The 20,929-nt window shown below is 42.9% G+C and overlaps 1 protein-coding gene across 3 annotated transcripts in view; it reads right to left on the bottom strand.

Annotated features, from left to right (window-relative positions):
• Positions 1–20,929, bottom strand: part of kdm5a (lysine (K)-specific demethylase 5A) — a 160,308-nt gene that overhangs the window by 53,649 nt on the left and 85,730 nt on the right. For all 3 annotated transcript variants that reach the window (XM_052029933.1, XM_052029934.1, XM_052029935.1), the window contains 4 exons: positions 18,697–18,891; positions 12,339–12,520; positions 8,762–8,886; positions 2,881–3,031 (listed from right to left, as the gene is read on the bottom strand). In XM_052029933.1, the coding sequence (XP_051885893.1) occupies positions 2,881–3,031; positions 8,762–8,886; positions 12,339–12,520; positions 18,697–18,891 (653 nt within the window). The remainder of the gene's footprint in view (positions 1–2,880; positions 3,032–8,761; positions 8,887–12,338; positions 12,521–18,696; positions 18,892–20,929) is intronic.

Raw genomic sequence — 20,929 nt, 5'->3', positions numbered from 1 at the left:
AAGGCAAGATGGGGTTATCCCTCTTCTTTACAAAAGACCCAGCCTGGGACCTATTTCCTTTGGGACTTGTCTAACTTAGTCTGCAGTGACACTGCACTGAAGTCTTTTTGCCCTTGCCACTCTCACAACCTCTTCTGAGGGTTGTTCAGAGAATGACACAGCACAGAAGCAGGCCCTTTGGCCCACTGAATCTATGCCAATTATCAAGCACCTATTTACACCACTCCCATTTTATTTTCCCCACATACCACATACTCACCAAGAACCCTCCCTGCGCCTGCCACCACCGCCGCCACACCCCCCCAAGATACCACCTACACACTAACATACTAGACGTCATTCACAGCGGCCACTTAACCTACCAACCTGCACACCTTTGGGATGTAAGAGGAAACTGAAGCACTCAGAAGAAACCCACGCCATCACTGAGAGAACATAAAAACGCCACACAACAGCACTGAAGGTCCAAGAACAACACCGACTAATGTTTTCTTTGCTATTTCTTAGTTTGACCCAAATTGGTTCTGATTCTATATCATAATTTGTTAACGAGGCAGGAGATCAACAAGTTTTAGCATTTCCTTATTTCCCATTATACGTTCTCTTGTCACTGTCTGCAAGGGGTCCAACATTTGCCTTCCCATTTCATGCACATATAACAGCTATTACAGACTGTTTTTTCAGTTCCTCACCGATCTGCACTCATATCTGGCCTTGCTGTTCTTTATCAATTTGTTGTTCCTCCCTGTGGAGTTCTAAATTTTTTTCCAATCCTCAGGCCAGCTGTTATTTCTGGCAAATTTAGAAGCCTCTTCTTTCAATATAATTCCAGCTTTAATTTCTCTAGTTAGCAACTGATGAATCATTTTTCCTTTTGAGTTTTGTGCTTCAAGGAATATACATTTTTAGCAATTTGTCATCATCTCTTTAAATACTATCCATTGCTTGTCTGTTGCCATTCTTTTCAATGTATTCTCCCAATCGACCATAGCCAACTCTCCTCAGAACAGAGTTTCTTTTGATAAGGTTTAAGACTCTGGTTTTGCATTGTGTTCAAAGTGAATGTAAAATTCTATCATATCATATTCTCTCCCCCTCAGACCCCTTGACAACAAGATCATCAATCAACTCCTCTCATTAGACAAAACTAGACGCCAAATAGCTTTTTCCCTTGTTGGTTCCACAACATATTGATTTAGAAAAGTGACTCAAATATATTCCATCAACTTATCTTCCAGCTTATTACAACAAATTTGATTTGTCCAGTCTACATGGATATTAAAGAATCACATAATTACAAGATGACCTCTGTTACACACTCCGATTTTCTTACTTATGCCACACTCAATATTATAACTATTATTTGGTGTCCAAAACAACACCGACTAATATTTTCTTTGCTATTTCTTAGTTTGACCCAAATTGGTTCCGATTCTATATCATAATTTGTTAATAGCAAGATCACTTTTTCATCACTGCACAGATCTCCTAGTTTATTAACAGTGCTACATCATTTCATTTTTGTCTGTTCTTCCCAAATATTAAATATGTTGTTATACTTATTTCCCAGCTTTGGTTATCCTGCAGCTCTATTTCTGTAAACACTGACATCATACCAGCATACTCATATTGGTGTCATTAATTTATTTGCCATTGCAACTGCGGCAATGATCCAGATAAAGCACCTTTAATGTTGTCACTTTACCTCCACCCCCACCCCGTTGCTCCACTTTGCTCTTGCTGTTACTTTATTTCACTTACAATGTTTCCCTCTTCCCCTTCCAGTTTTGTTTGCCGACTTCCTGAATTCCCTTTGAGCTTCCTATCCCTGTACCAAGCTGCTTTCAACCCTCCCCAACAGCACGAACAAACCCTTCTGTAAGGATACTGGCCCTGGCTCTGCTGGGGATGCAACCCGTCAAATTGTACAGGTCCCACCTGCCACAGAAACTGTTCAAATACCTCAACAATCTCTCTCCTGAATCATCTGTCTAACCATGCACCCATCTGTTCTACCCTCCTATTTCTGTGTCACAATGGAATAAATCCCACGATTACCACATTTGAAGTCCTGTCTTTTAATCTCTTTCCTAGCTCCCTAATCTCTGCCTGCAGGACCTCATCTCTTTTTCTGCCGAGGTGATTGGTACTAATTGAACCACAACCTCTGTCTGTTCACTCTACCGTTAGGACACTCCATAGCTGTTCAGTGCCATCCTTGTCTCTGGCACCAGTAGGCAACATACCATTCTGGAGTCACATCTAATGAACACCTGTTCAATGAATCCCTGATCACTATTGCTCTTTTACTCTTCTTCCTCCCCTCCTGTGCAGCTGAACCACTTGTTGAGCCATGCTCCTGCCACCGTCTGCACTCCACCACAACAGTATCCAAAAGGGAACTTCTGTTGGGGAGTGAAGATGACTCAGCAAACTCCTGCACTACCTGCCTGCTCCTCCCATTCTGCCATGGGGATCACCCATGCCCTCTCTGTGCCTGCTCACTCTTGAACTGCAATATAAAAACATCTGATGAAAGGTCATCGAACCAAAACATTAATTCCCTCTCTCCCGACCTTCTTGCTATTCACAGCATGTTGTATTTTACCTCCACTGTAAATGGCTGGTTAGTAGTCAGAAGACCATTTAATTTCCAATACTTATGTCACTTTGCCACAAGTACTTATTCACCCTAAATCTTAATCAATTAATTACCCTTGCTGTGCACAACCTCGCATTGCCAAACTAGGCATCGTGTTCTCAAACTAGCACTACAATACAGCATAAGTTCATTAAATATCGTCATTTGTTTAATGACACCAATTAAAACTTTCATCACATGGATCAATTAACAGTTACTCTTAATTTCAAGCTACTCACCTGCTGCGCTGCTTTCTGCTGACGAGCAGTTGGGCGATAGAAGCACAGGTTTCTGCCTCTTTCACAGCAGCTCGCAGCTGTCGCAGCAGATCATTCTCAGGGAATTTCTTCTCTTCTGCCTCTTCCAGCCGAGCTTTCAGTTCACAAAGATCTAGTCAGGAGCACAATAACACGTTACCACTTCAACTCCACAGAACCTGCCAATCATCAACTTTCACAGACTCTGATGAAGCCACAAGAGCCTTGGTTATCGTTGAGGCAGTCAAAAGAGGGGAAAAGAGCCACTTCCCTAATGATATTCAAGGGTGTGATGGAATTCCCAAGTCTCACAAATATATTTAATCAATTTCTAAATTGTAACAATATAAACTTCTTAGTTATACACAGGCAATCCCTGCATTTTTCTTTTGGAGGAGGGGGAAATGGTGTGGAGGGGGGATTGCGTTCCTAGAAAAAGGGCCATATCAAAATTTTCTGTAATGTGAGGCTGCATCATCTGTGCATGTGTCAAGAAATGAGAGTTGAAAAAAAATTTTGTGCTGATTTATTTACTTTGTTTTTCCACATAAATTCCATAAGAGGGAATTTTATTTTGTATCTCAAAATTTTGGGTCGTGATTTGCAACCCAAACAACCGTAACATGGGGTTCACCTGCAGTTACACACTCAGTTCTACCATATTGCTTTGAACATTTCTATCTTGTGGGAGTTAGGGAACAAACTTGTATCCCAGTACAGAAGGAGACAGTAGTGAGATGTAATCAGCTGCACTCTATCAATGAGTGCATCTTCACAGGTATGTCAACATTTGTAGTGTTCAGAAGTCAGCGGTATTTGCAGTTTGTTTGCCCTTGCCTCAGCAGTGTTTGTCAGGGTGGTGCAGAATTCTCTGAGAACAATCCCAACTTCGCTAAGATACAGGCTAAACTAGCATTAGCAGTTCAAAGAAGTCCTACTATCTTATTGTCCAAACTAGACCCTTTTAATCCAAATTAAAAGTGCTTATTTGATTATTTTTAAAGGTATCAATGCTTTTCATGACAAGGCATTGCAATTTAATAAATAGTTAATAATGCGATTTGAGAAAGGCTAGAGAAGAGATTTCCCAGAATGGTACCAGAGATGAAGAACTTATGTAATGTAGACTAACTAGAGAATTCTACACCATCCTGACAAACACTTCTGAGACAAGGGCAAACAGACTGCAAATACCACTGACTTCTGAACACAGTAAATATTCACATACCCATGAGATGCACTTATTCATTGAGTACTGCTGGTTGCATCTCACTTCTTCCTCCTACTGCAGATATATTACTTCATACACCAGTCAATCCTCATTAAGCAATTTATAACTAAGCCCTTGTCCGAGAAATCACGTACTATAAAAACCAGGTTCACAAGCATTAGTTCTACTCCATTTTTACAATGGCACAGACACAATATAGTAGTTCAGAGTTCAGTTCTATTTATAACAGAAGTCCATGTAGAGTAAGTTTCCTTGGGATCCTTGCTCATCCAAGAGATCAATTGGATTTGTAGGAGTAAAGTCATCATTTCTGAGACTGGAGTTGAATAAAGATCAATAAGTGCCCATTATGCTGTCAAATGGTATCATTGGGAGCAATTACTTTAAGGGACTTTAATGATTCCCTTTCCAAGAAAACTGTGATGTAGCCTTTTAACTACATGGATTTCTTTGAGAATGCTTTTATAGCCGATTAAGCAAGAAGTGTTTAGGAATACATCACAACAGCATCTTATCCTTTTGAGTGCCGCCATAAAATGTCCATTAGTCACATGCTGGTGCCTTCGTGGACCTTGCAAGGTGAGCCCAGGCATTTAGCCACCAACACTTCTTGATGCTAGTAAATCCTATGCAATAGAGGAGGGCAATAGTGATAGGGGACTCTATAGTCAGGGGAACAGACAGGAGGTCCTGTGAGTGTGAGCGAGAATCCCGGATGGTATGTTGCCTCCCAGGTGCCAGGGTCCAGGATGTCTCCGATCAGGTCCACAGCATTCTTGAGCGGGAGCGAAAGCAGCCAGAAGTCGTGGTACATGTTGGTACCAACAACATAGGTAGGAAGGGGGATGAGGTCCTGAAAATTGAGTTTAGGGAGCTAGGCAGAAGGCTAAAGAACAGGACCTCAAGGGTAGCAATCTTGGGATTGCTGCCAGTGTCACGTGATAGTGAAGGTAAGAATAGGAGGAGATGGCAGATGAATGCGTGGCTGAGGAGTTGGTACAGGGGACAAGGTTTTAGATTTCTGGATCATTGGGATCTCTTCTGGGGAAGGTGGGACCTGTACAGATTGGATGGGTTACACCTGAACTTGAGGGGGACCAATATCCTTGCAGCCAGGTTTGCTAGTGTGGTTCGGGAGGGTTTAAACTAGTTTGCAAGGGGGATGAGAACCAGAGGGATAGGTCAGTGGAAGAACTGCATGGAGTAAAGTCAGATATAACGTATAGAGAGGCTTTGAGGAAGGAGAAGCAGAGTATAGGGTATAAAAGTAGAAAGGTGGATGGGCTAAAGTGCATTCACTTAAATGCAAGCAGTATCAGAAATAAGAGTGATGAACTGAGAGCTTGGATAAATACATGGAACTATGATATTGTGGCTCTTGCAGAGACTTGGCTGTCACCAGGGTAGGAATGGATACTGAATATTCCCAGATTTCAATGTTTTAAAAGGGATGGGGGGGGGTGGGGGGGAGAAGAGGAGGAGGGGTGGCGATACTGGTCAGGGATGCTATTACAGCTGCAGAAAGGGTGGATAATGTAGCAGGATCCTATCTAGAGTCAGTATGGGTGGAAGTTAGGAACAAGAAAGGACCAGTTACTCTACTGGGAGTATTCTATAGGCCCCCTGGTAGCAGCAAGGATACTGAGGAGCAGATTGGGAGGCAGGTTTGGGAAGGGTGCAAGAATAACAGGGTTGTTATCATGAGAGACTTCAACTTCCCAAATATTGATTGGCACCTGCTTAGTGCCAAAGGTTTAGACGGGGCAGAGTTTGTTAAGTGTGTCCAGGACAGATTCCTGACACAGTATGTTGACAGGCTGACTAGAGGGAATGCCATATTAGATCTAGAATCAGGTAATGAACCGGGTCAGGTGACTGATCTCTCGGTGGGTGAGCATTTGGGGGACAGCGACCACTGCTCCATAACCTTTAGCATTGTCATGGACAAGGATGGGAGCAAAGAGGACAGGAAGATATTTAATTGGGGAAGGGCAAATTATGAGGCTATAAGGCTAGAACTTGTGAGTGTGAATTGGGATGACATTGTTGAAGCAAAATGTACTATGGAGATGTGGTCGTTGTTCAGGGATCTCTTGCAGGATGTTAGGGATAGATTTATCCCGGTGAGGCAGAGAAAGAATGGCAGGGTGACAAGAGAGGTGGAACATCTAGTTAGGAGGAAGAAGGCAGCATACATAAGGTGTAGGCAGCAAGGATCAGATAGGGCTCGTGAGGAATATAGAGTAGCAAGGAAGGAACTTAAGGGGCTGAGAGCAAGAAGGGGACATGAAAAGGCCTTGGCGAGTAGGGTTAAGGAAAATCCCAAAGCATTTTTCACTTAGGTGAAGAGAAGAAGGATGACGAGAGTAAAGGTAGGACCCGTTACAGACAAAGGTGTGAAGACGTGCCTGGAAGCTGTGGAAGTGGGTGAGGTCCTCAATGAATACTTCTCTTCAGTATTCACCAAGGAGAGGGGTCTTGATGACGCTGAGGACAGTGCTGGTAAGGTTAATGCTCTAGAGCATGTAGATATCAAGAGAGAGGATGTGTTGGAGTTGTTAGAAAATACTAGGACAGATAAGTCCCTGGGGCCTGATGGAATATTCCCCAGGCTGCTCCGCGAGGCGAGGGAGGAGATTGCTGAGCCTTTGGCTAGGATCTTTGAGTCCTTGTTGTCTACGGGGATGGTACCGCAGGATTGGAGGGTGGCAGATGTTGTCCTCTTATTCAAAAAAGGTAATAGGGATAGTCCAAGGAATTACAGACCAGTGAGCCTTACGTCTGTGGTGGGTAAGCTGTTAAGAAAGGATTCTTAGAGATAGGATCTATGGGCATTTAGAGAATCATGGTCTGATCAGGGACAGCCAGCATGGCTTTGTGAAGGGCAGATCACGTCTCACAAGCCTGATAGGGTTCTTTGAGGAGGTGACCAGGAAGATTGATGAGGGTAGTGCAGTAGATGTGGTCTACATGGATTTTAGTAAGGCATTTGACAAGGTTCCACATGGTTGACTTCTTCAGAAGGTCAGAAGGCATGGGATCCAGGGAAGCTTGGCCATGTGGATTCAGAATTGGCTTGCCTGTAGAAAGCAGAGGGTTGTGGTGGAGGGAGTGCATTCAGATTGGAGGGCTGTGACTAGTGGTGTTCCACAAGGATCGGTTCTGGGACCTCTACTTTTTGTGATTTTTATTAATGACTTGGATGAGGGTGTAGAAGGGTGGGTTGGCAAGTTTGCAGATGACACAAAGGTTGGTGGTCTTGTGGATAGTGTGGAGGATTGTCGAAGATTGCAGAGGGACATTGGTAGGATGCAGAGCTGGGCTCAGAAGTGGCAGATCGAGTTCAATCCGGAGAAGTGTGAGGTGGTACACTTTAGAAGGACAAACTCCAAGGCGGAGTACAAAGTTAATGGCAGGATTCTGGGTAGTGTGGAGCAGAGGGATCTGGGGGTTCATATCCACAGATCCCTGAAAGTTGCCTCACAGGTGGATAGCGTAGTTAAGAAAGCTTATGGGATGTTAGTATAAGTCGTGGGATCGAGTTTAAGAGCCGCGAGGTAATGATGCAGCTCTACAAAACTCTGGTTAGACCACACTTGGAGTTCTGGTTGCCTCATTATAGGAAGGATGTGGAAAGGGTGCAGAGGAGATTTACCAGGATGCTGCCTGGTTTAGAGAGTATTCAGGAGAGACTAAGGGAGCTAGGGCTTTACTCTTTGGAGAGGAGGAGGATGAGAGGAGACATGATAGAGGTGTACAAAATTTTAAGAGGAATAGATAGAGTAAGATACCCAGCGTCTCTTTCCCAGGGCACCAATGCTCAATACAAGAGGGCATGGCTTTAGAGTAATTGGTGGGAAGTTCAAAGGAAGGTTTTTCAGAGAAAGGTTTTTTTACCCAGAGGTTGGTTGGGGCATGGAATGCGCTGCCTGGGGTGGTGGTGGAGGCAGGTAGATCGGTCAAATTCAAGAGATTGCTAGATAAGCATATGGAGGAATTTAAAATAAGGAGGGATATGTAGGAGGAAAGGGTTAGATATTCTTAGGCGAGGTTTAAAGGTCAGCACAACATGGTGGGCCAAAGGGCCTGTATTGTGCTGTACTGTTCTACGATTCTTTGATTCTATATGACAGACTCTCTCATCTCATAATAGCAGGCACCTGTGAGACTGTTGTTTTAAAACTGTTTGCAGGTATGGTCAACACTTATTTTCCTAGCAGTTGCATGCACTGGCTTTTTCAATCCTAGTTGATTTTACATAGTTGAAGCATTCCTAATTCAATGGCACCTTCCCATTGGTCCAGTTACTACCATGTAATCATTATCAGGTGTTCCATAATTATAAGATACTTCACAAATATCCTTCCTCATCACTGTTAGCACTCTAGGATGAAACCATTTATCTTGAGGATCCATTAATTTTGATCACTTTAGAAAGTCATAGATTTTTAATCACCATGTTTTTGTTTGCTAAAGGCTACCCATGTTGGTCAAACTTCACCTTGAGGGTGGCTGATGTGAATTTGCATTGGACAAGAAATATATCGCATACCACTTGGTCAGGGGACAGTGTATGTTGTGAAGGTGGGAAGGGTGGCAAAATGAATGGAAAAGCTAGTTAAAAATACACACCTTTCTTGTGATTAAGTTCCGCTTCCAAGGCTTCTCCCACTTTACTCACCCAGGTGTCATATGACTGGGCTCGCTCTTTCACACCATAAAGCATAGATGGCAGCTCATCCAGTGTGTAACGGTACCTAGTTTTGATGAGAGGTAAAATCTTCAGCATCTGTAACTGTCCCTGTAACCTCCCTCGCCTCCCACAGCAGCCTGGGGTACATCTCATCCGGTCCCGGTGACTTAACCAACTTGATGCTTTCCAAAAGTTCCAGCACCTCCGCTTTCTTAATTTTTCATGATCAAGTTTTCAGCCTGCTGCAAGTCCTCACTACGATCACCCAGATCTTTTTCCGTAATGAATACTTCACGAGTATTCACTAAGTTCCTCTGCTATTTCTTCCAGATCCATACACACTTTCCCACTGCTGCACTTGATAGGCCCTATTCTTTCGCATCGTATCCTCTTGCTCTTCACATACTTGTGGAATGCCTTGGTGTTTTCCTTAATTCTGCCCGCCAAGGCCTTCTCATGCCCCCTTCTGGCTCTCCTAATTTCCTTCTTAAGCTCCTTCCTTTTAGCCTTATACTCTTCCAGATCTCTAACATTACCTAGCTCTCTGAACCTTTTGTAAACTTTTCTTTTCCTTTTAACTATATTTATTATAGCCTTTGTACACCATGGTTCCTGTATCCTATCATGACTCCCGTCTCATTGGAACATGCCTATGCAGAACTCCACACAAATATCCCCTGAAAATTTGCCACATTTCTTCCGTACTTTTCCCTGAGAACATTTGTTCCCAATTTAAGCTTCCAATTTCCTGCCTGAGAGCCTCATAATTCCCTTTACTCCAAGTAAATGCCTTTCTAGTCTGTCTGTTCCTATCTCTCTCCAATGCTATCATAAAGGAGATAGAATTATGATCACTATCTCCAAAATGCTCTCCTACTGAGAGATCTGACACCTGACCAGGTTTCTCATTTATCAAATTTCCTTCCGTGCTTCAGCATTTCTTTTGTGACACATCAGAAATTTTGTAAAGAGCCTCCAAAAACTCTGCTGTTCACCTGATATACGCATTCCTTATGTTTATTAATAACTTGCAGAAATGATCACTTGAACATTTATGATGATTGGCATGAAGAGCTTCTAAAAGAGAACCTGCCACTTCTGCCCAGTATAACTGCGTACAACACTACATACTGACTCAGTGCTCTCAAGGCACCTGCTGCAAGTGCTTCCTTTCCAGCACCTCCCACATCTCAAACGTGTTTTTTTTAAGGGCCAGGGTACTTCACAGAAAAAATAGATGAAAAATGAAATATGCATGACCAAAAGACTGTCTTTTGTTCATTTTTCAGGATGCAGGTGTCACTGGCTAGACCAGCATTTATTGGCTGACACCATTTGCTCTTGAAGAGGTGATAATGAGCCACTTTCTTGAACCATTGCAGTCCCGCAGTGTAGTTGGGTGCAGGATTCCAGGATACAGATCTAGTGATGATGTAGAAACGGCAACACAGTTCCAAGTTCCTCAGAAGGCTTCATCAGAAGGTTCAAGAAATTTGGCAAGACCTCACCAACTTTTATAGATGCACCATAGTAAGCATCCTAACCGGATGCCTCACAGCTTGGTACGTCAACTGCTTTGCAGAAGACTGCAAGGAATCGCAGAGAGTTGTGGACACAGCTCAGTCCATCACAAAAACCAGCCTCTCCTCCATGAACTCAGCTGACACTTCCCGCTGCCTCAGGAAAGCAACCAGCATAATCTAAGCTCCCTCCCACCCCAGTCCTTCTCTGTTCTCCCCCATCCCATCAGGCAGAAGATACAAAAGCCTGAGAACATATACCACCAGGCTCAAGGACAGCTTCTATACCGCTGTGAAAAGACTCTTGAACAGACCTCTTGTATTATAAAGATGAACTCTTGACCTCACAATCTACCTCTTCATGGCCCTTGCACCTTATTGTCTACCTGCCCTGCACTTTCTCTGTAACTGTAACACTATATTGTGCATTCTGTTATTGCTTTTCCCTTCGTACTACCCCGATCTACTTGTGTTTTGAAATGATCTGTATGGATTTCATACAAAGATTTTCACTGCATCTCGGTACATGTGAAAATAATAAACCAATTACCAAGTTAGGATAGTGAGGGACTTGGAGAAAAACCTTCAGTGGTGATGGTCCCATATACCTGTTGTTGCCCTTCTTGGTGACAGAGGTCATGAGTGTGGGAGACAATGCCAGAATCACCTCGGCGAGCAGCCGAAGGGCATTCTCTAGATATCACACACCGGGGTCAAGGTGCAAGGATAGTCAGGATGATGGATGGAGTGCCAATCAAGCACGTTGTTTTGTGCTGAATGGTGGCAAGCCTTTTGCATTGTTGGAGCCTTATCAAAATTTCACCCTTCCATTTGAACATTCAATCCAGATCAGTAACGGGTAACATTGATTTACTTTACATTTGAATAAATAAGTCACCTTCATCAATAGCAAGGCATTCAGGCAGCGTACAAGACTGACTGATGCACCCAATTAAAGAAGGTATTTACAGCAGTCATAGTTTTGTAATGCTTTCATAAATAGCCATCTAACTCCTCTGGAAGATTTAATTTCTACCTTGCCAGCAATGGAATTCAATTATCCACAGGTGATGGCCATTTGGCTCATTGCACCCTTTGCAGAAGGTACCCTATTCAGTCCCACTATCCGACTTTTGACCCCATAGCTCTGAAACTTTATACCTTGACAAATTTTTATTCTATGACCTTTCAAAGACATACTTTCAAGATGCGATCCTCCATGGACATTTAAAAAAATGAAGCAAACCCACAACATTATTGTGACAGTTGTCATGTTTACTTGTCAGTCGAGTAGGATCTTAAAATTGGGAACAACTGGATGTATATCCAAAGGTCTGCAGGTAGGGGCGAATGCTTACAGTAGAACCCAACTACCTCCAATGGATTCTGTCTGCATTCACCTCCAGAAATTGATGCACTAAGCCAAGGTGTCATCCATACAACATGACAGAAAAATAGCACCTTCAATGAGCACTCCTGAACTGAAAATTGCCATTTCTGATTATATGCATCTAGAATTCGCCTTTTATCATCTTAGGGACAAAAGCTAGTTTAAGATGGTCAATAAAGGCAAAATGTTCACAGAGCAATAAAATTTTTCTTTTGAGGTTCTTTTGAATTCAGCTCAGCCACATGAAATGGGAACTTCAATCCTTAAATAAGATTTCCTGAAGCTACGAAATATTGAATTCTATAACCCAAGTGAGCCTTTTTAATTCATGGAAAAACAACTTTTCTTAAATTAATCTCTACATGCAAAGAACAAAAGATTTCCGAATCAATAAATATACATCTATATCCATAAATCTAACATTGGTGTTGTGCTATTTGCTTCGGATACAATCTTATGTCCACTGAACATTTTTCATAATCAGAGTATAAGTTAAAAGATAAAACTTCTCAAACAATTCAGTAGCTATCAAAATATGCCAGAAGATTGATCGGAATACTCATTAATTCAGAATTACTCCAGACATGATAACGTCATCCATCTTACCTGAGACAGCGTTTTTTCACTGGGCAGCTGCAAAGATCTTTAACATGATACAGGCACACGAGCCTACTGGGGTCACAGACGCATGTAACAGCAGACAGGAAACATGTTGTCTTACACGTCTCGCACTGCCGTTCATCATCTGGTAACAACTCAAATGCCTCCTGTTCGGAATCAACTATACCCTGCAGATGCGTAAAAACATTATTTATTAAACTTAGCAGCTCTATTCATAAAAACTGTGACAATAAGATCACAAACTCCATCTTGGGACCATGACAATCAAATCTTTGTGGACAACATACATAACAATCACCAATACCAACTATTCCAGCAATGGAATTCAACTATCCACAGGTGATGGCCATTTGGCTCATTGCACCCTTTGAAAAAAGATACCCAATCAATTCCACTATCCTACTCTTGTCCCCATAGTTCACCAATTTTCTACCTTTACAATTTTTTCCCCCAATTTCCTTTCAAAACTTGATGAATCACCTTCTATAACCCTTTCAGGCAACAAAGTTCAGATCACAAATTCTCTTCAACACTTCTTTGGTTCTTTTGTCAGTTACCAAAATAACATAATTTGTGTCTCATAATCTATCAACTCTTAACTTTCAGTTTTAAGGAAAAGATTGCCAGTTTCTCATCTCTGCTTTATTTTAGTCATGGTGCAGAATGCTGCTGTTCCTGACATGCTTTGTCATCTGAATTAGACAAAATACTGCAAGTAAGATGAAACAAATGAATTATGAAGATTCAGCATAATTTCCTCGCTTTCACACACTAAGCATTTATCTATCAAGCCACGAATCAACTTGGGTTTCTTAACAGTAACATCAATATTGCCTGGTACCTTCATAAACTTGTGGACGTAAAGCCCAGGTCTCTGATGTTGCACTCCCTTTAAATACACCATTTAGTTTATAATGCTACTGTTTCTTTCAAATTCTTCATTCTATACTGTGTTAATGTACAACCTTGATGTACTTATGCATGGAATGATCGAGCTGGATGGTGTGCAAACTAAAGCTTTTCACTACATCTGACAATAATAAACCAATTTAGTCTGTTTGTATATTCTTGGTTTCTTCCCAGCTTTCTGATTTATATGCTACTTTCCTTTTTTTTTAAATAAAAGAGGATAATTGTCACCTTGAGAAGTACCTTTACATGGTTTGATTATTTATAGGTCCAGTTTTGCTGTGGGTTAATCTAACTGTTTTTCTCTCCATTAACCTTGGAGATTTTAGGGGCAAGTTTTTATATGGAACACGCTTCCAGAGGAAGAGGTAGAAGCAGATGTGATTAGTGTTTAAAAGAAATTTGGACAGGTACTTGGATAGGAAAGGAATAGAAGGGTAGGGGCCTAATGTGGGCAAATGAGATTAGTGTAGATAGACACCACAGTTGAGTTGGGCCAAAGGGCCCATCTGTGTGCTATGATTGTCTCAATGACTGGCTGATCCGCTGTGAATTCCCTGCAGCTCTAACCTGCATTTCACAGCGTTTACTTGTTCCTTTGTGTTCATTTTCTTTAACTTCCTTCATTAATCCAGGAACCAGATGGCTTCATCTACAACGTAGCCCCAACAGCAACCCTGACCTCATCCTGTCAGGGATGTTTCCTTTACCCTTTCCAACCCACCCCCATTCTCTCAGCAACTTAAAAACTAACACTTTCTCTCTGAGTTCTGTTAAAGGATTATTGACCTTGAAATATTAACTCAGTTTCCCTATCCACATATGCCAACTGATGTACTGAATGTTTCCAGTATTTCCAGTTTTCATTTCATAGTTCTGGTGTCAATTTTTAATTTTCACAACACTTCTCTGTACTAAATTTCATCTGCCACCAGTGTGTCTATTTTGCCAGTCTATCCTCTTGCAGCCTAATCCTACCGAAAATCTTTACTGACCAACTGGCTGGAATGTTCAAGGACATATTCAACCTCTCACTGCTGCTGTCAGAGGTTCCCACCTACTTCAAAAAGTAATCATATCGGTGCCCAAGAAGAGCAACGACTATCACTATGTAGCACTCACACCTACTGTGATGAAGTGCTTTGAGAGGTTGGTCAAGGCTAGAATTAACTCCTGCCTGAGCAAGGACCGGACCCGCTGCAATTTGCCTACCACCACAACAGGTCTACAGTGGATGCAATCTCACTGGCTCTCCACTCAGCATTGGAGCACCGAGACAACAGCAAAACATACATCAGGCTGCTGTTTATCGATTACAGCTTGCCGTTCAACACCATCCTCCCCTTAGCACTAATCAACAACTTTCAAAACCTGGGCCGCTGTACCTCCCTCTGCAACTGGATCCTTGACTTCCTTATCAGGAGACCAGAGCCAGCATGGATCGGTAATAACATCTCCTCCTCGCTGACAATCAACACAGTCGCACCTCAAGAATTCGTGCTTAGCCCACTGCTCTACTCTCTCTATACTCATGACTATATGGCTAGGCACAGCTCAAACACCATCCATGAATTTGCTGATGACACCACTGTTGTTGGCACAATCTCAGATGGTGACAAGGAGACGTACAGGAGTGAGATAGATCGGCTGGTTGAGTGGTGTCGCAACAACAACCTCGCACTCAATGTCAGCAAGACCAAGGAATAGATTGTGGACTTCAGGAAGGGAAGGTTAGGAAAACGCACACCAGTCCTCATTGAGGGGTCAGCAGTGGAAAGGGTGAGCAGCTTCAAGTTGATGGGCGTCATCATCTTAGAAGATGGGCTTGAGCCCAGCACATTGATGCAATCATGAAGGCGGCACACCAGCAGCTCTACTTCATTAGGAGTTTGAGGAGATTTGGTATGTCACCAAAGACTCTTGCAAATTTCTACAGATGTACGGTGGAGAACATTCTGACTGGTTGTATCACTGCCTGGTACGAAGGCTCCATTGCACAGGATCGAAAGAGGCTGCAGAGGGTTGTAGACTCAGCCAGCTCCATCACGGGCACAACCCTCCCCGCCATTGAGGACATCTTCAAGAGGCGGTGCCTCAAGAAGGCAGCACCTCAAGGCAGCGGCATCCATCATTAAGGACCCTCACCACCTGGGACACACCCGCTTCACATTACTACCATCAAGGAGGAGGTACAGCAGCCTGAAGACCCACACTCAATGTTTCAGGAACAGCTTCTTCCCCTCTGCCATCAGATTTCTGAATGGTCCATGAACACTACCTCGTTATTCCTCTTTTGCACTGTTTACTTATTTTTGTAGCATAGTAATTTTTATGTCTTGCACTGTACTGTTGCCGCAAAACAACAAATTTCACAACATATGTCAGTGATAACAAACCTGATTCTGATCCCACACTCATTACGGTTTTGTGTCAACCAGAAATTTGGAATTTTTACCCTGTACAGCTGTGTACAAGTCACATTATAAAACCAGTTGTCTCAATTCCAATCCCTGAGAAGCACCATCAGTTACCATCCTCCAGTCTGAAAAGCAGCCATTTACAACTGACTTTAAGCCAAGTTCCAACCCATACCGCTAATGACCAATTTATCCTAGGGATATCAATTTGGATCACCAACAAAATACATTCTACAAATCCACACAGATGACATCTGCTGCATTCCCTTCGTTAACCTCACAAGTTATATCATCCAAAAAAATTCTACCAGCTTCACCAAATACTATTTGTGCTTAATAAATCTATGCACACTCTTCATCAATCCAAATTTACATGAATTCTTACCCTATCATTGCTTCTAACATTTCCCAAGAGCTGATGTTAAACTGACTGGTCTCTAGTTGCCTGATCAGTCTTTGAAACTTCATTGAAACAAGCTGTTGCAGTCTCTGTTTTCATTCCTCTAGCAACCCCTGCCCTTCCCCCCCATGCCCACCCCCCCATCTACTTAGAAAAACAAAAATACACAGATACTGCAAATCTGAAAATAAAAGCTGAAAATGCTGGAAACTCAGCAGCAGCTGCGGAGGGACAAATTTCAAACAGAGGAAAGTGAGTAACAAGGTTGTTTTAAATTGCACAGAAGGGGGATGGTGACAGGATGGATACCAAGAGAGAATGAATGATTCCAATGATGGTAGTGCCCGCTGCAGAGGATGGTGAAGACTTGCTTATTGGAAATCATCTGTCTGGAGGAGATTAAAATAGAAGATGAATAGGGACAGAAGAAAAAGCAAAACAAAAATCCTGGATCAAATTTATCTTTCCCCCTTGGACTCCACATGTTACTTGCCACGTGGGACCTTGTCAAGGGCCTTGCTGAAATCCATGCAGTTAACATGAAATGTGCTGCACTCACTGACCTCATCGAGAAAATTCAAAAACACTGATTAGGCTGCACTTGGGAGTACTGTGTGCAGTTCTGGTCCCCACATCATAGGAAGGATGCGATTCTGCTGTAGAGTGCAGAAGAGGTTCAATGGGATGTTGCCAGGACTGGAGGACTTTATTTATGGGGAGAAATTGGATAGGCTGGGCTTATAGAGCTGTAGAGTTGTACAATACAGAAATAGGCCCTTTGGCCCACCACATCCATGGTGACCTTTTTGCCCATCTGCACTTATCCCATTAACCCACATTAGCACCGTGTCCTTCTATGCCTTCCCTATCGAAGTGTCTCTTAAACAAAGTAATTGCATCTGATTCCACCATGTCCTCTGGTGGTGTGTTCCAGATATCAACCACTGTTAAAAAAAAAACTACCCCTAAAAATCCCCTCTTACCTGAAACCTATGCCCTCTTGTTTTTGATACCCCTACCACGTGATAAAGAATTTGTGCATCTCTGTGACCTCCTGTACAGACGTCCTGCTCACAGCCTCAGATCTCCGTGGCCTCCTGTACAGACATCCTGCTCACAGCCTCAGATCTCCATGGCCTCCTGTACACAGATGTACAGGAGGTCTACCTATGCCTCTCATAAGCTTTTGTACTTCAATCAAGTCATCCCTCAGACTCTACCCCTCCAGGGAAAACAAACTCAGCCTATCCAATCTCTTGCATATAGTCAATGGCAGGAGCCCCAGGAGTAGTATAGAGTAAATGGTAGGGACTGTAAAAGCATTGATGTACAAAGGAACCTTGGAGTGAAGGTTCACAGCTTGCTGAAAGTGACAACGCAAGTGGCTAGCATAGTGAAGGTGGCATTTGGTATGCTTGTCTTCATAGGCCGAGGCATTGAGTACAACGGTTGAGGCATCATGGCTATACAAAGCATTGGTTAGATTGCACTTGGGAGTATTGCCACACCACAGGAAGGATGTGGTAGCAATATAGAGAGTTCAGAAGAGATTCACCTGGATGTTGCCTCGAATGGAATTACAAGGAGAGATTGGATAGCCTGGGTTTAATTTCACTGTAACATAGGAGGCTGAGGAGTGACCTTATGAGGTTTATAAAGTTATGAGGAGGGCATCGATGGAACAGACAGTCAGAGTATTTTTCCAATGGGAAGGGGAGTTGAGAGCTACAGGGTACAGGTTTAAGGCGAGAGAGAAGAAAGTTAAAGGAGATCTGAGGGGCAAGTTTTCCCACACAGAGGGTGGTGGTTATCTGGAACAAGCTGCTAGAGGAGATGTAGAAGCAGATACACTTACACACTTTATTTGGAGAGGTATTTAAATAGGAAAGCTGTAGAGGGATATGGGCCTACTGCAGGCATCATGGTTAGCATGGATGAGGTGGGCCAAAAGGTCTGTTTTGCTGCTATGTGATTCTATGATTCTTAATTACCCCCGAGAAGTTGGTAATGAGCCACATTCTTGAACCACTTGCAATGATTGTGCCAAAGGACATGAGGGGATGTGAATAGAGTTAATGCTTTATAAACCAATGATTATGGCTCCATGTGGAGTATTTTGTGCAATTCAGAAAAGATGTCAATATCTTTGAGAAAAATCTTAATGAAATCAAGGAAGTGTGTGGAGTCAAGGGAAAATTTGGGATGGTTCTCCTCTGAGCAGAAGGGGCTAAGTAGAGATTTATTTTGGCATTCAATGGTTTTTGATAGAGGTAAATTTGGAGAATTTGTTTCCATCAGCAGTTGGGTCAGGACCAGAAGACAAAGACTTAACATAATTAGCAAAGAGTGAAATGTTTAGATTACACCAATTGAAATGATGATGAATGAAGATTTAATAGTAGCTTGCAAAGGAATGTAGGTAAATAATTCAAGGGAAAACATTTGTACCATTATGGGGAAAGATAGGCCAGCAAACGGGGGGGGGAGGGAGCGAGCAATTGTAGTGAAAAATCACAAAATTACGACTAATTGGACATATCTTCTTTCATAGAACCAGAACAAGCACAATTGCTAAATAGGCCACCTCTACAGCTTTATTCTACGAATCCTTGCATACCATTTGGAAGACCGTCTTCCTCAGTTGCCTCTCCTCCTCAATCATGGTCAGCATCTCTTTGTAGACAGCAGCAGCCAGCTCAACATCCAAACCCTCTGGATCAGCTGCCATCTTGCAGATCAGCTCTTCATGTGAAAACACACAGTAACGGTGTAGGCGCCGATAATGGCTGACACACTGCCGACCCATGGGGAGCTAAAATCAATTAAACTGAAGAATAAATTCCAGAAAGTAACAGTCCACCATTAAGTTATAATGTTCCCAGTTCTACTATGAATGCCTTACAAGACAGTGCCATTTACAGACATAAGACTGCATCCTTGACAGTCCAGCAGAGCAACCATCTGAGAAGGTACCCAATGTGATAACACACAACTCCAAAATGCCATTGATGGAAGAGTGATATTCGGGGAAAATAATTTACTTGGAACAAATCCACTGCTTCAAGAATTCTGTAGCATATCCTTCAAGGTAAAGCGTGTAGCACTTCTTCCATTCCTTCACTGCTGCACCTCACTTTCAGCATGATCCAGCTGGAGATTCCCATTTGCCCAAGGCAGTGACAGGAAAGGGGCTGCAGACCAACAAAAGGCAGAAAAGGGTGGGTGCTAAGCTCTTTGGGCTATGAAGTGTTGGGGTATGTCGTTGTGCACATGCTGGTTTATGGTCAGATGAGCTGGGATGGGGTTGGTGTCGTGCAGTTACAGGGCAGGCGGCGAGATGCATTATGCTCCGAGTTATGCCAGGAAAGGATGGTGCGTGCTTTGATGTTGTTGCATCGTGAGCCAGCAGACTGATGCATGTCTTTAAGCTGGATCTTGCAAATGAAATGTTCCCCTCAGTGAATTCTTTCCACAATCTAATCCAAACACAAGGAAGGAGATGCTCTGTTGCCCGACCTGACCCTCTTCCAGCTCGGTCCCTTGAACAGTATTCCAATGGAAACCCTGTTCCCTGCACTGTACCATGGCCAAGTGCAGCATAAGGGCCATCTCAGCACAAGCTGCTGGACTGACTAAAGCACTTTGACAGCTGGAGATTCTCCAGCCCCTCAGACTCATGGACTGTCAAAGTTGCCAGTATCTTTGACATTTAAAAACATTGAGTAACACTGGGACAAGTTCAAAATATACAAATATTGCTTAACAAACATTTTTTCCACATTTAATACAGTAAAGACACATTTACTGAAAATCAATTTAATACACTGAAACTAAATTTAAATGAATAAAAGTAACCACTTAACTTCCCCCCCAGAATTCGTCATCTCCCATTCACCTGAATGCTGCACTAGCACAGAGTTTAACCATTGGCAGGCTCAGTAGGCTAAAGGTTGGGAAGGCTGCAGAAGATTGTGTGTGAGAGGTCCATCGTAGTAATACAAGCAGTTACAGCAGTGTGGAGGATGCTGCTGCAGCACTGGACATCAGGATGACCCTGCATACACCTAACTAGATGCCACAATGTACTGGTTCCTTGTTGGAGCTGTCTCTCATTACTCTGTAGTTTTTATTCAGGATTTCTGGCCAATTTGGGAGCTCATCTGTGGAGAAAGTGTGCCCACAATACAACATCCTCAGCTAAGCCATCAGGCAACATCAGCTGGCAATTCACTTGTTAGACCATTACTGTCATCAGGTGACCTGGTTCAATGAGGAATGTAAAAGGGCACATTGGGAGTGGTGGACTCACCAAGAAATAACCTGGTGAAGCTGCAATGCAGGGCAACATGCATATTAAAAACAACATGCAATGGAGCTAAGTAATTTCATAACCAATGTGTCATGTCAACCCTCTGCCAACCATCCAATACTGCAATGGCAGCTCCAAAACCAGGCATCCTTTAACAAGTCACTCATTATCTTATTCTCCAAAGCCTTTCTGCCACCTGTCAGTCATCAGGAGGGTGATGAGCCTGGATGAGCACAACTCCAACAGCCTTCAAGGTAATTAACATTATCCAGGACCATGAAGCCTGCTTGATTGGCATCTAATACACCATCATTCACTCCCTTAACCACGGCTGCTGTGTGCACCATCTACAAAATACACCGCCTAAGCCACTTGAATAGCATCTTCCAAATCATAACTGTTACCACGAAGAATAACAAGGACAGTAGATGCATGGGAACAATATCAGGTTTACCTCCATGTCATACACCATCCTGATTTGGAAATACATCATTATTCCTGCATGGTTGTTGGGTCTAAATCTTGGAACTGCCTATCTCAC

Source organism: Pristis pectinata, chromosome 15, assembly GCF_009764475.1.
Source record: "Pristis pectinata isolate sPriPec2 chromosome 15, sPriPec2.1.pri, whole genome shotgun sequence".
Classification (NCBI taxonomy): domain Eukaryota; kingdom Metazoa; phylum Chordata; class Chondrichthyes; order Rhinopristiformes; family Pristidae; genus Pristis; species Pristis pectinata.
This window is presented reverse-complemented; position numbering and strand designations above follow the sequence as displayed.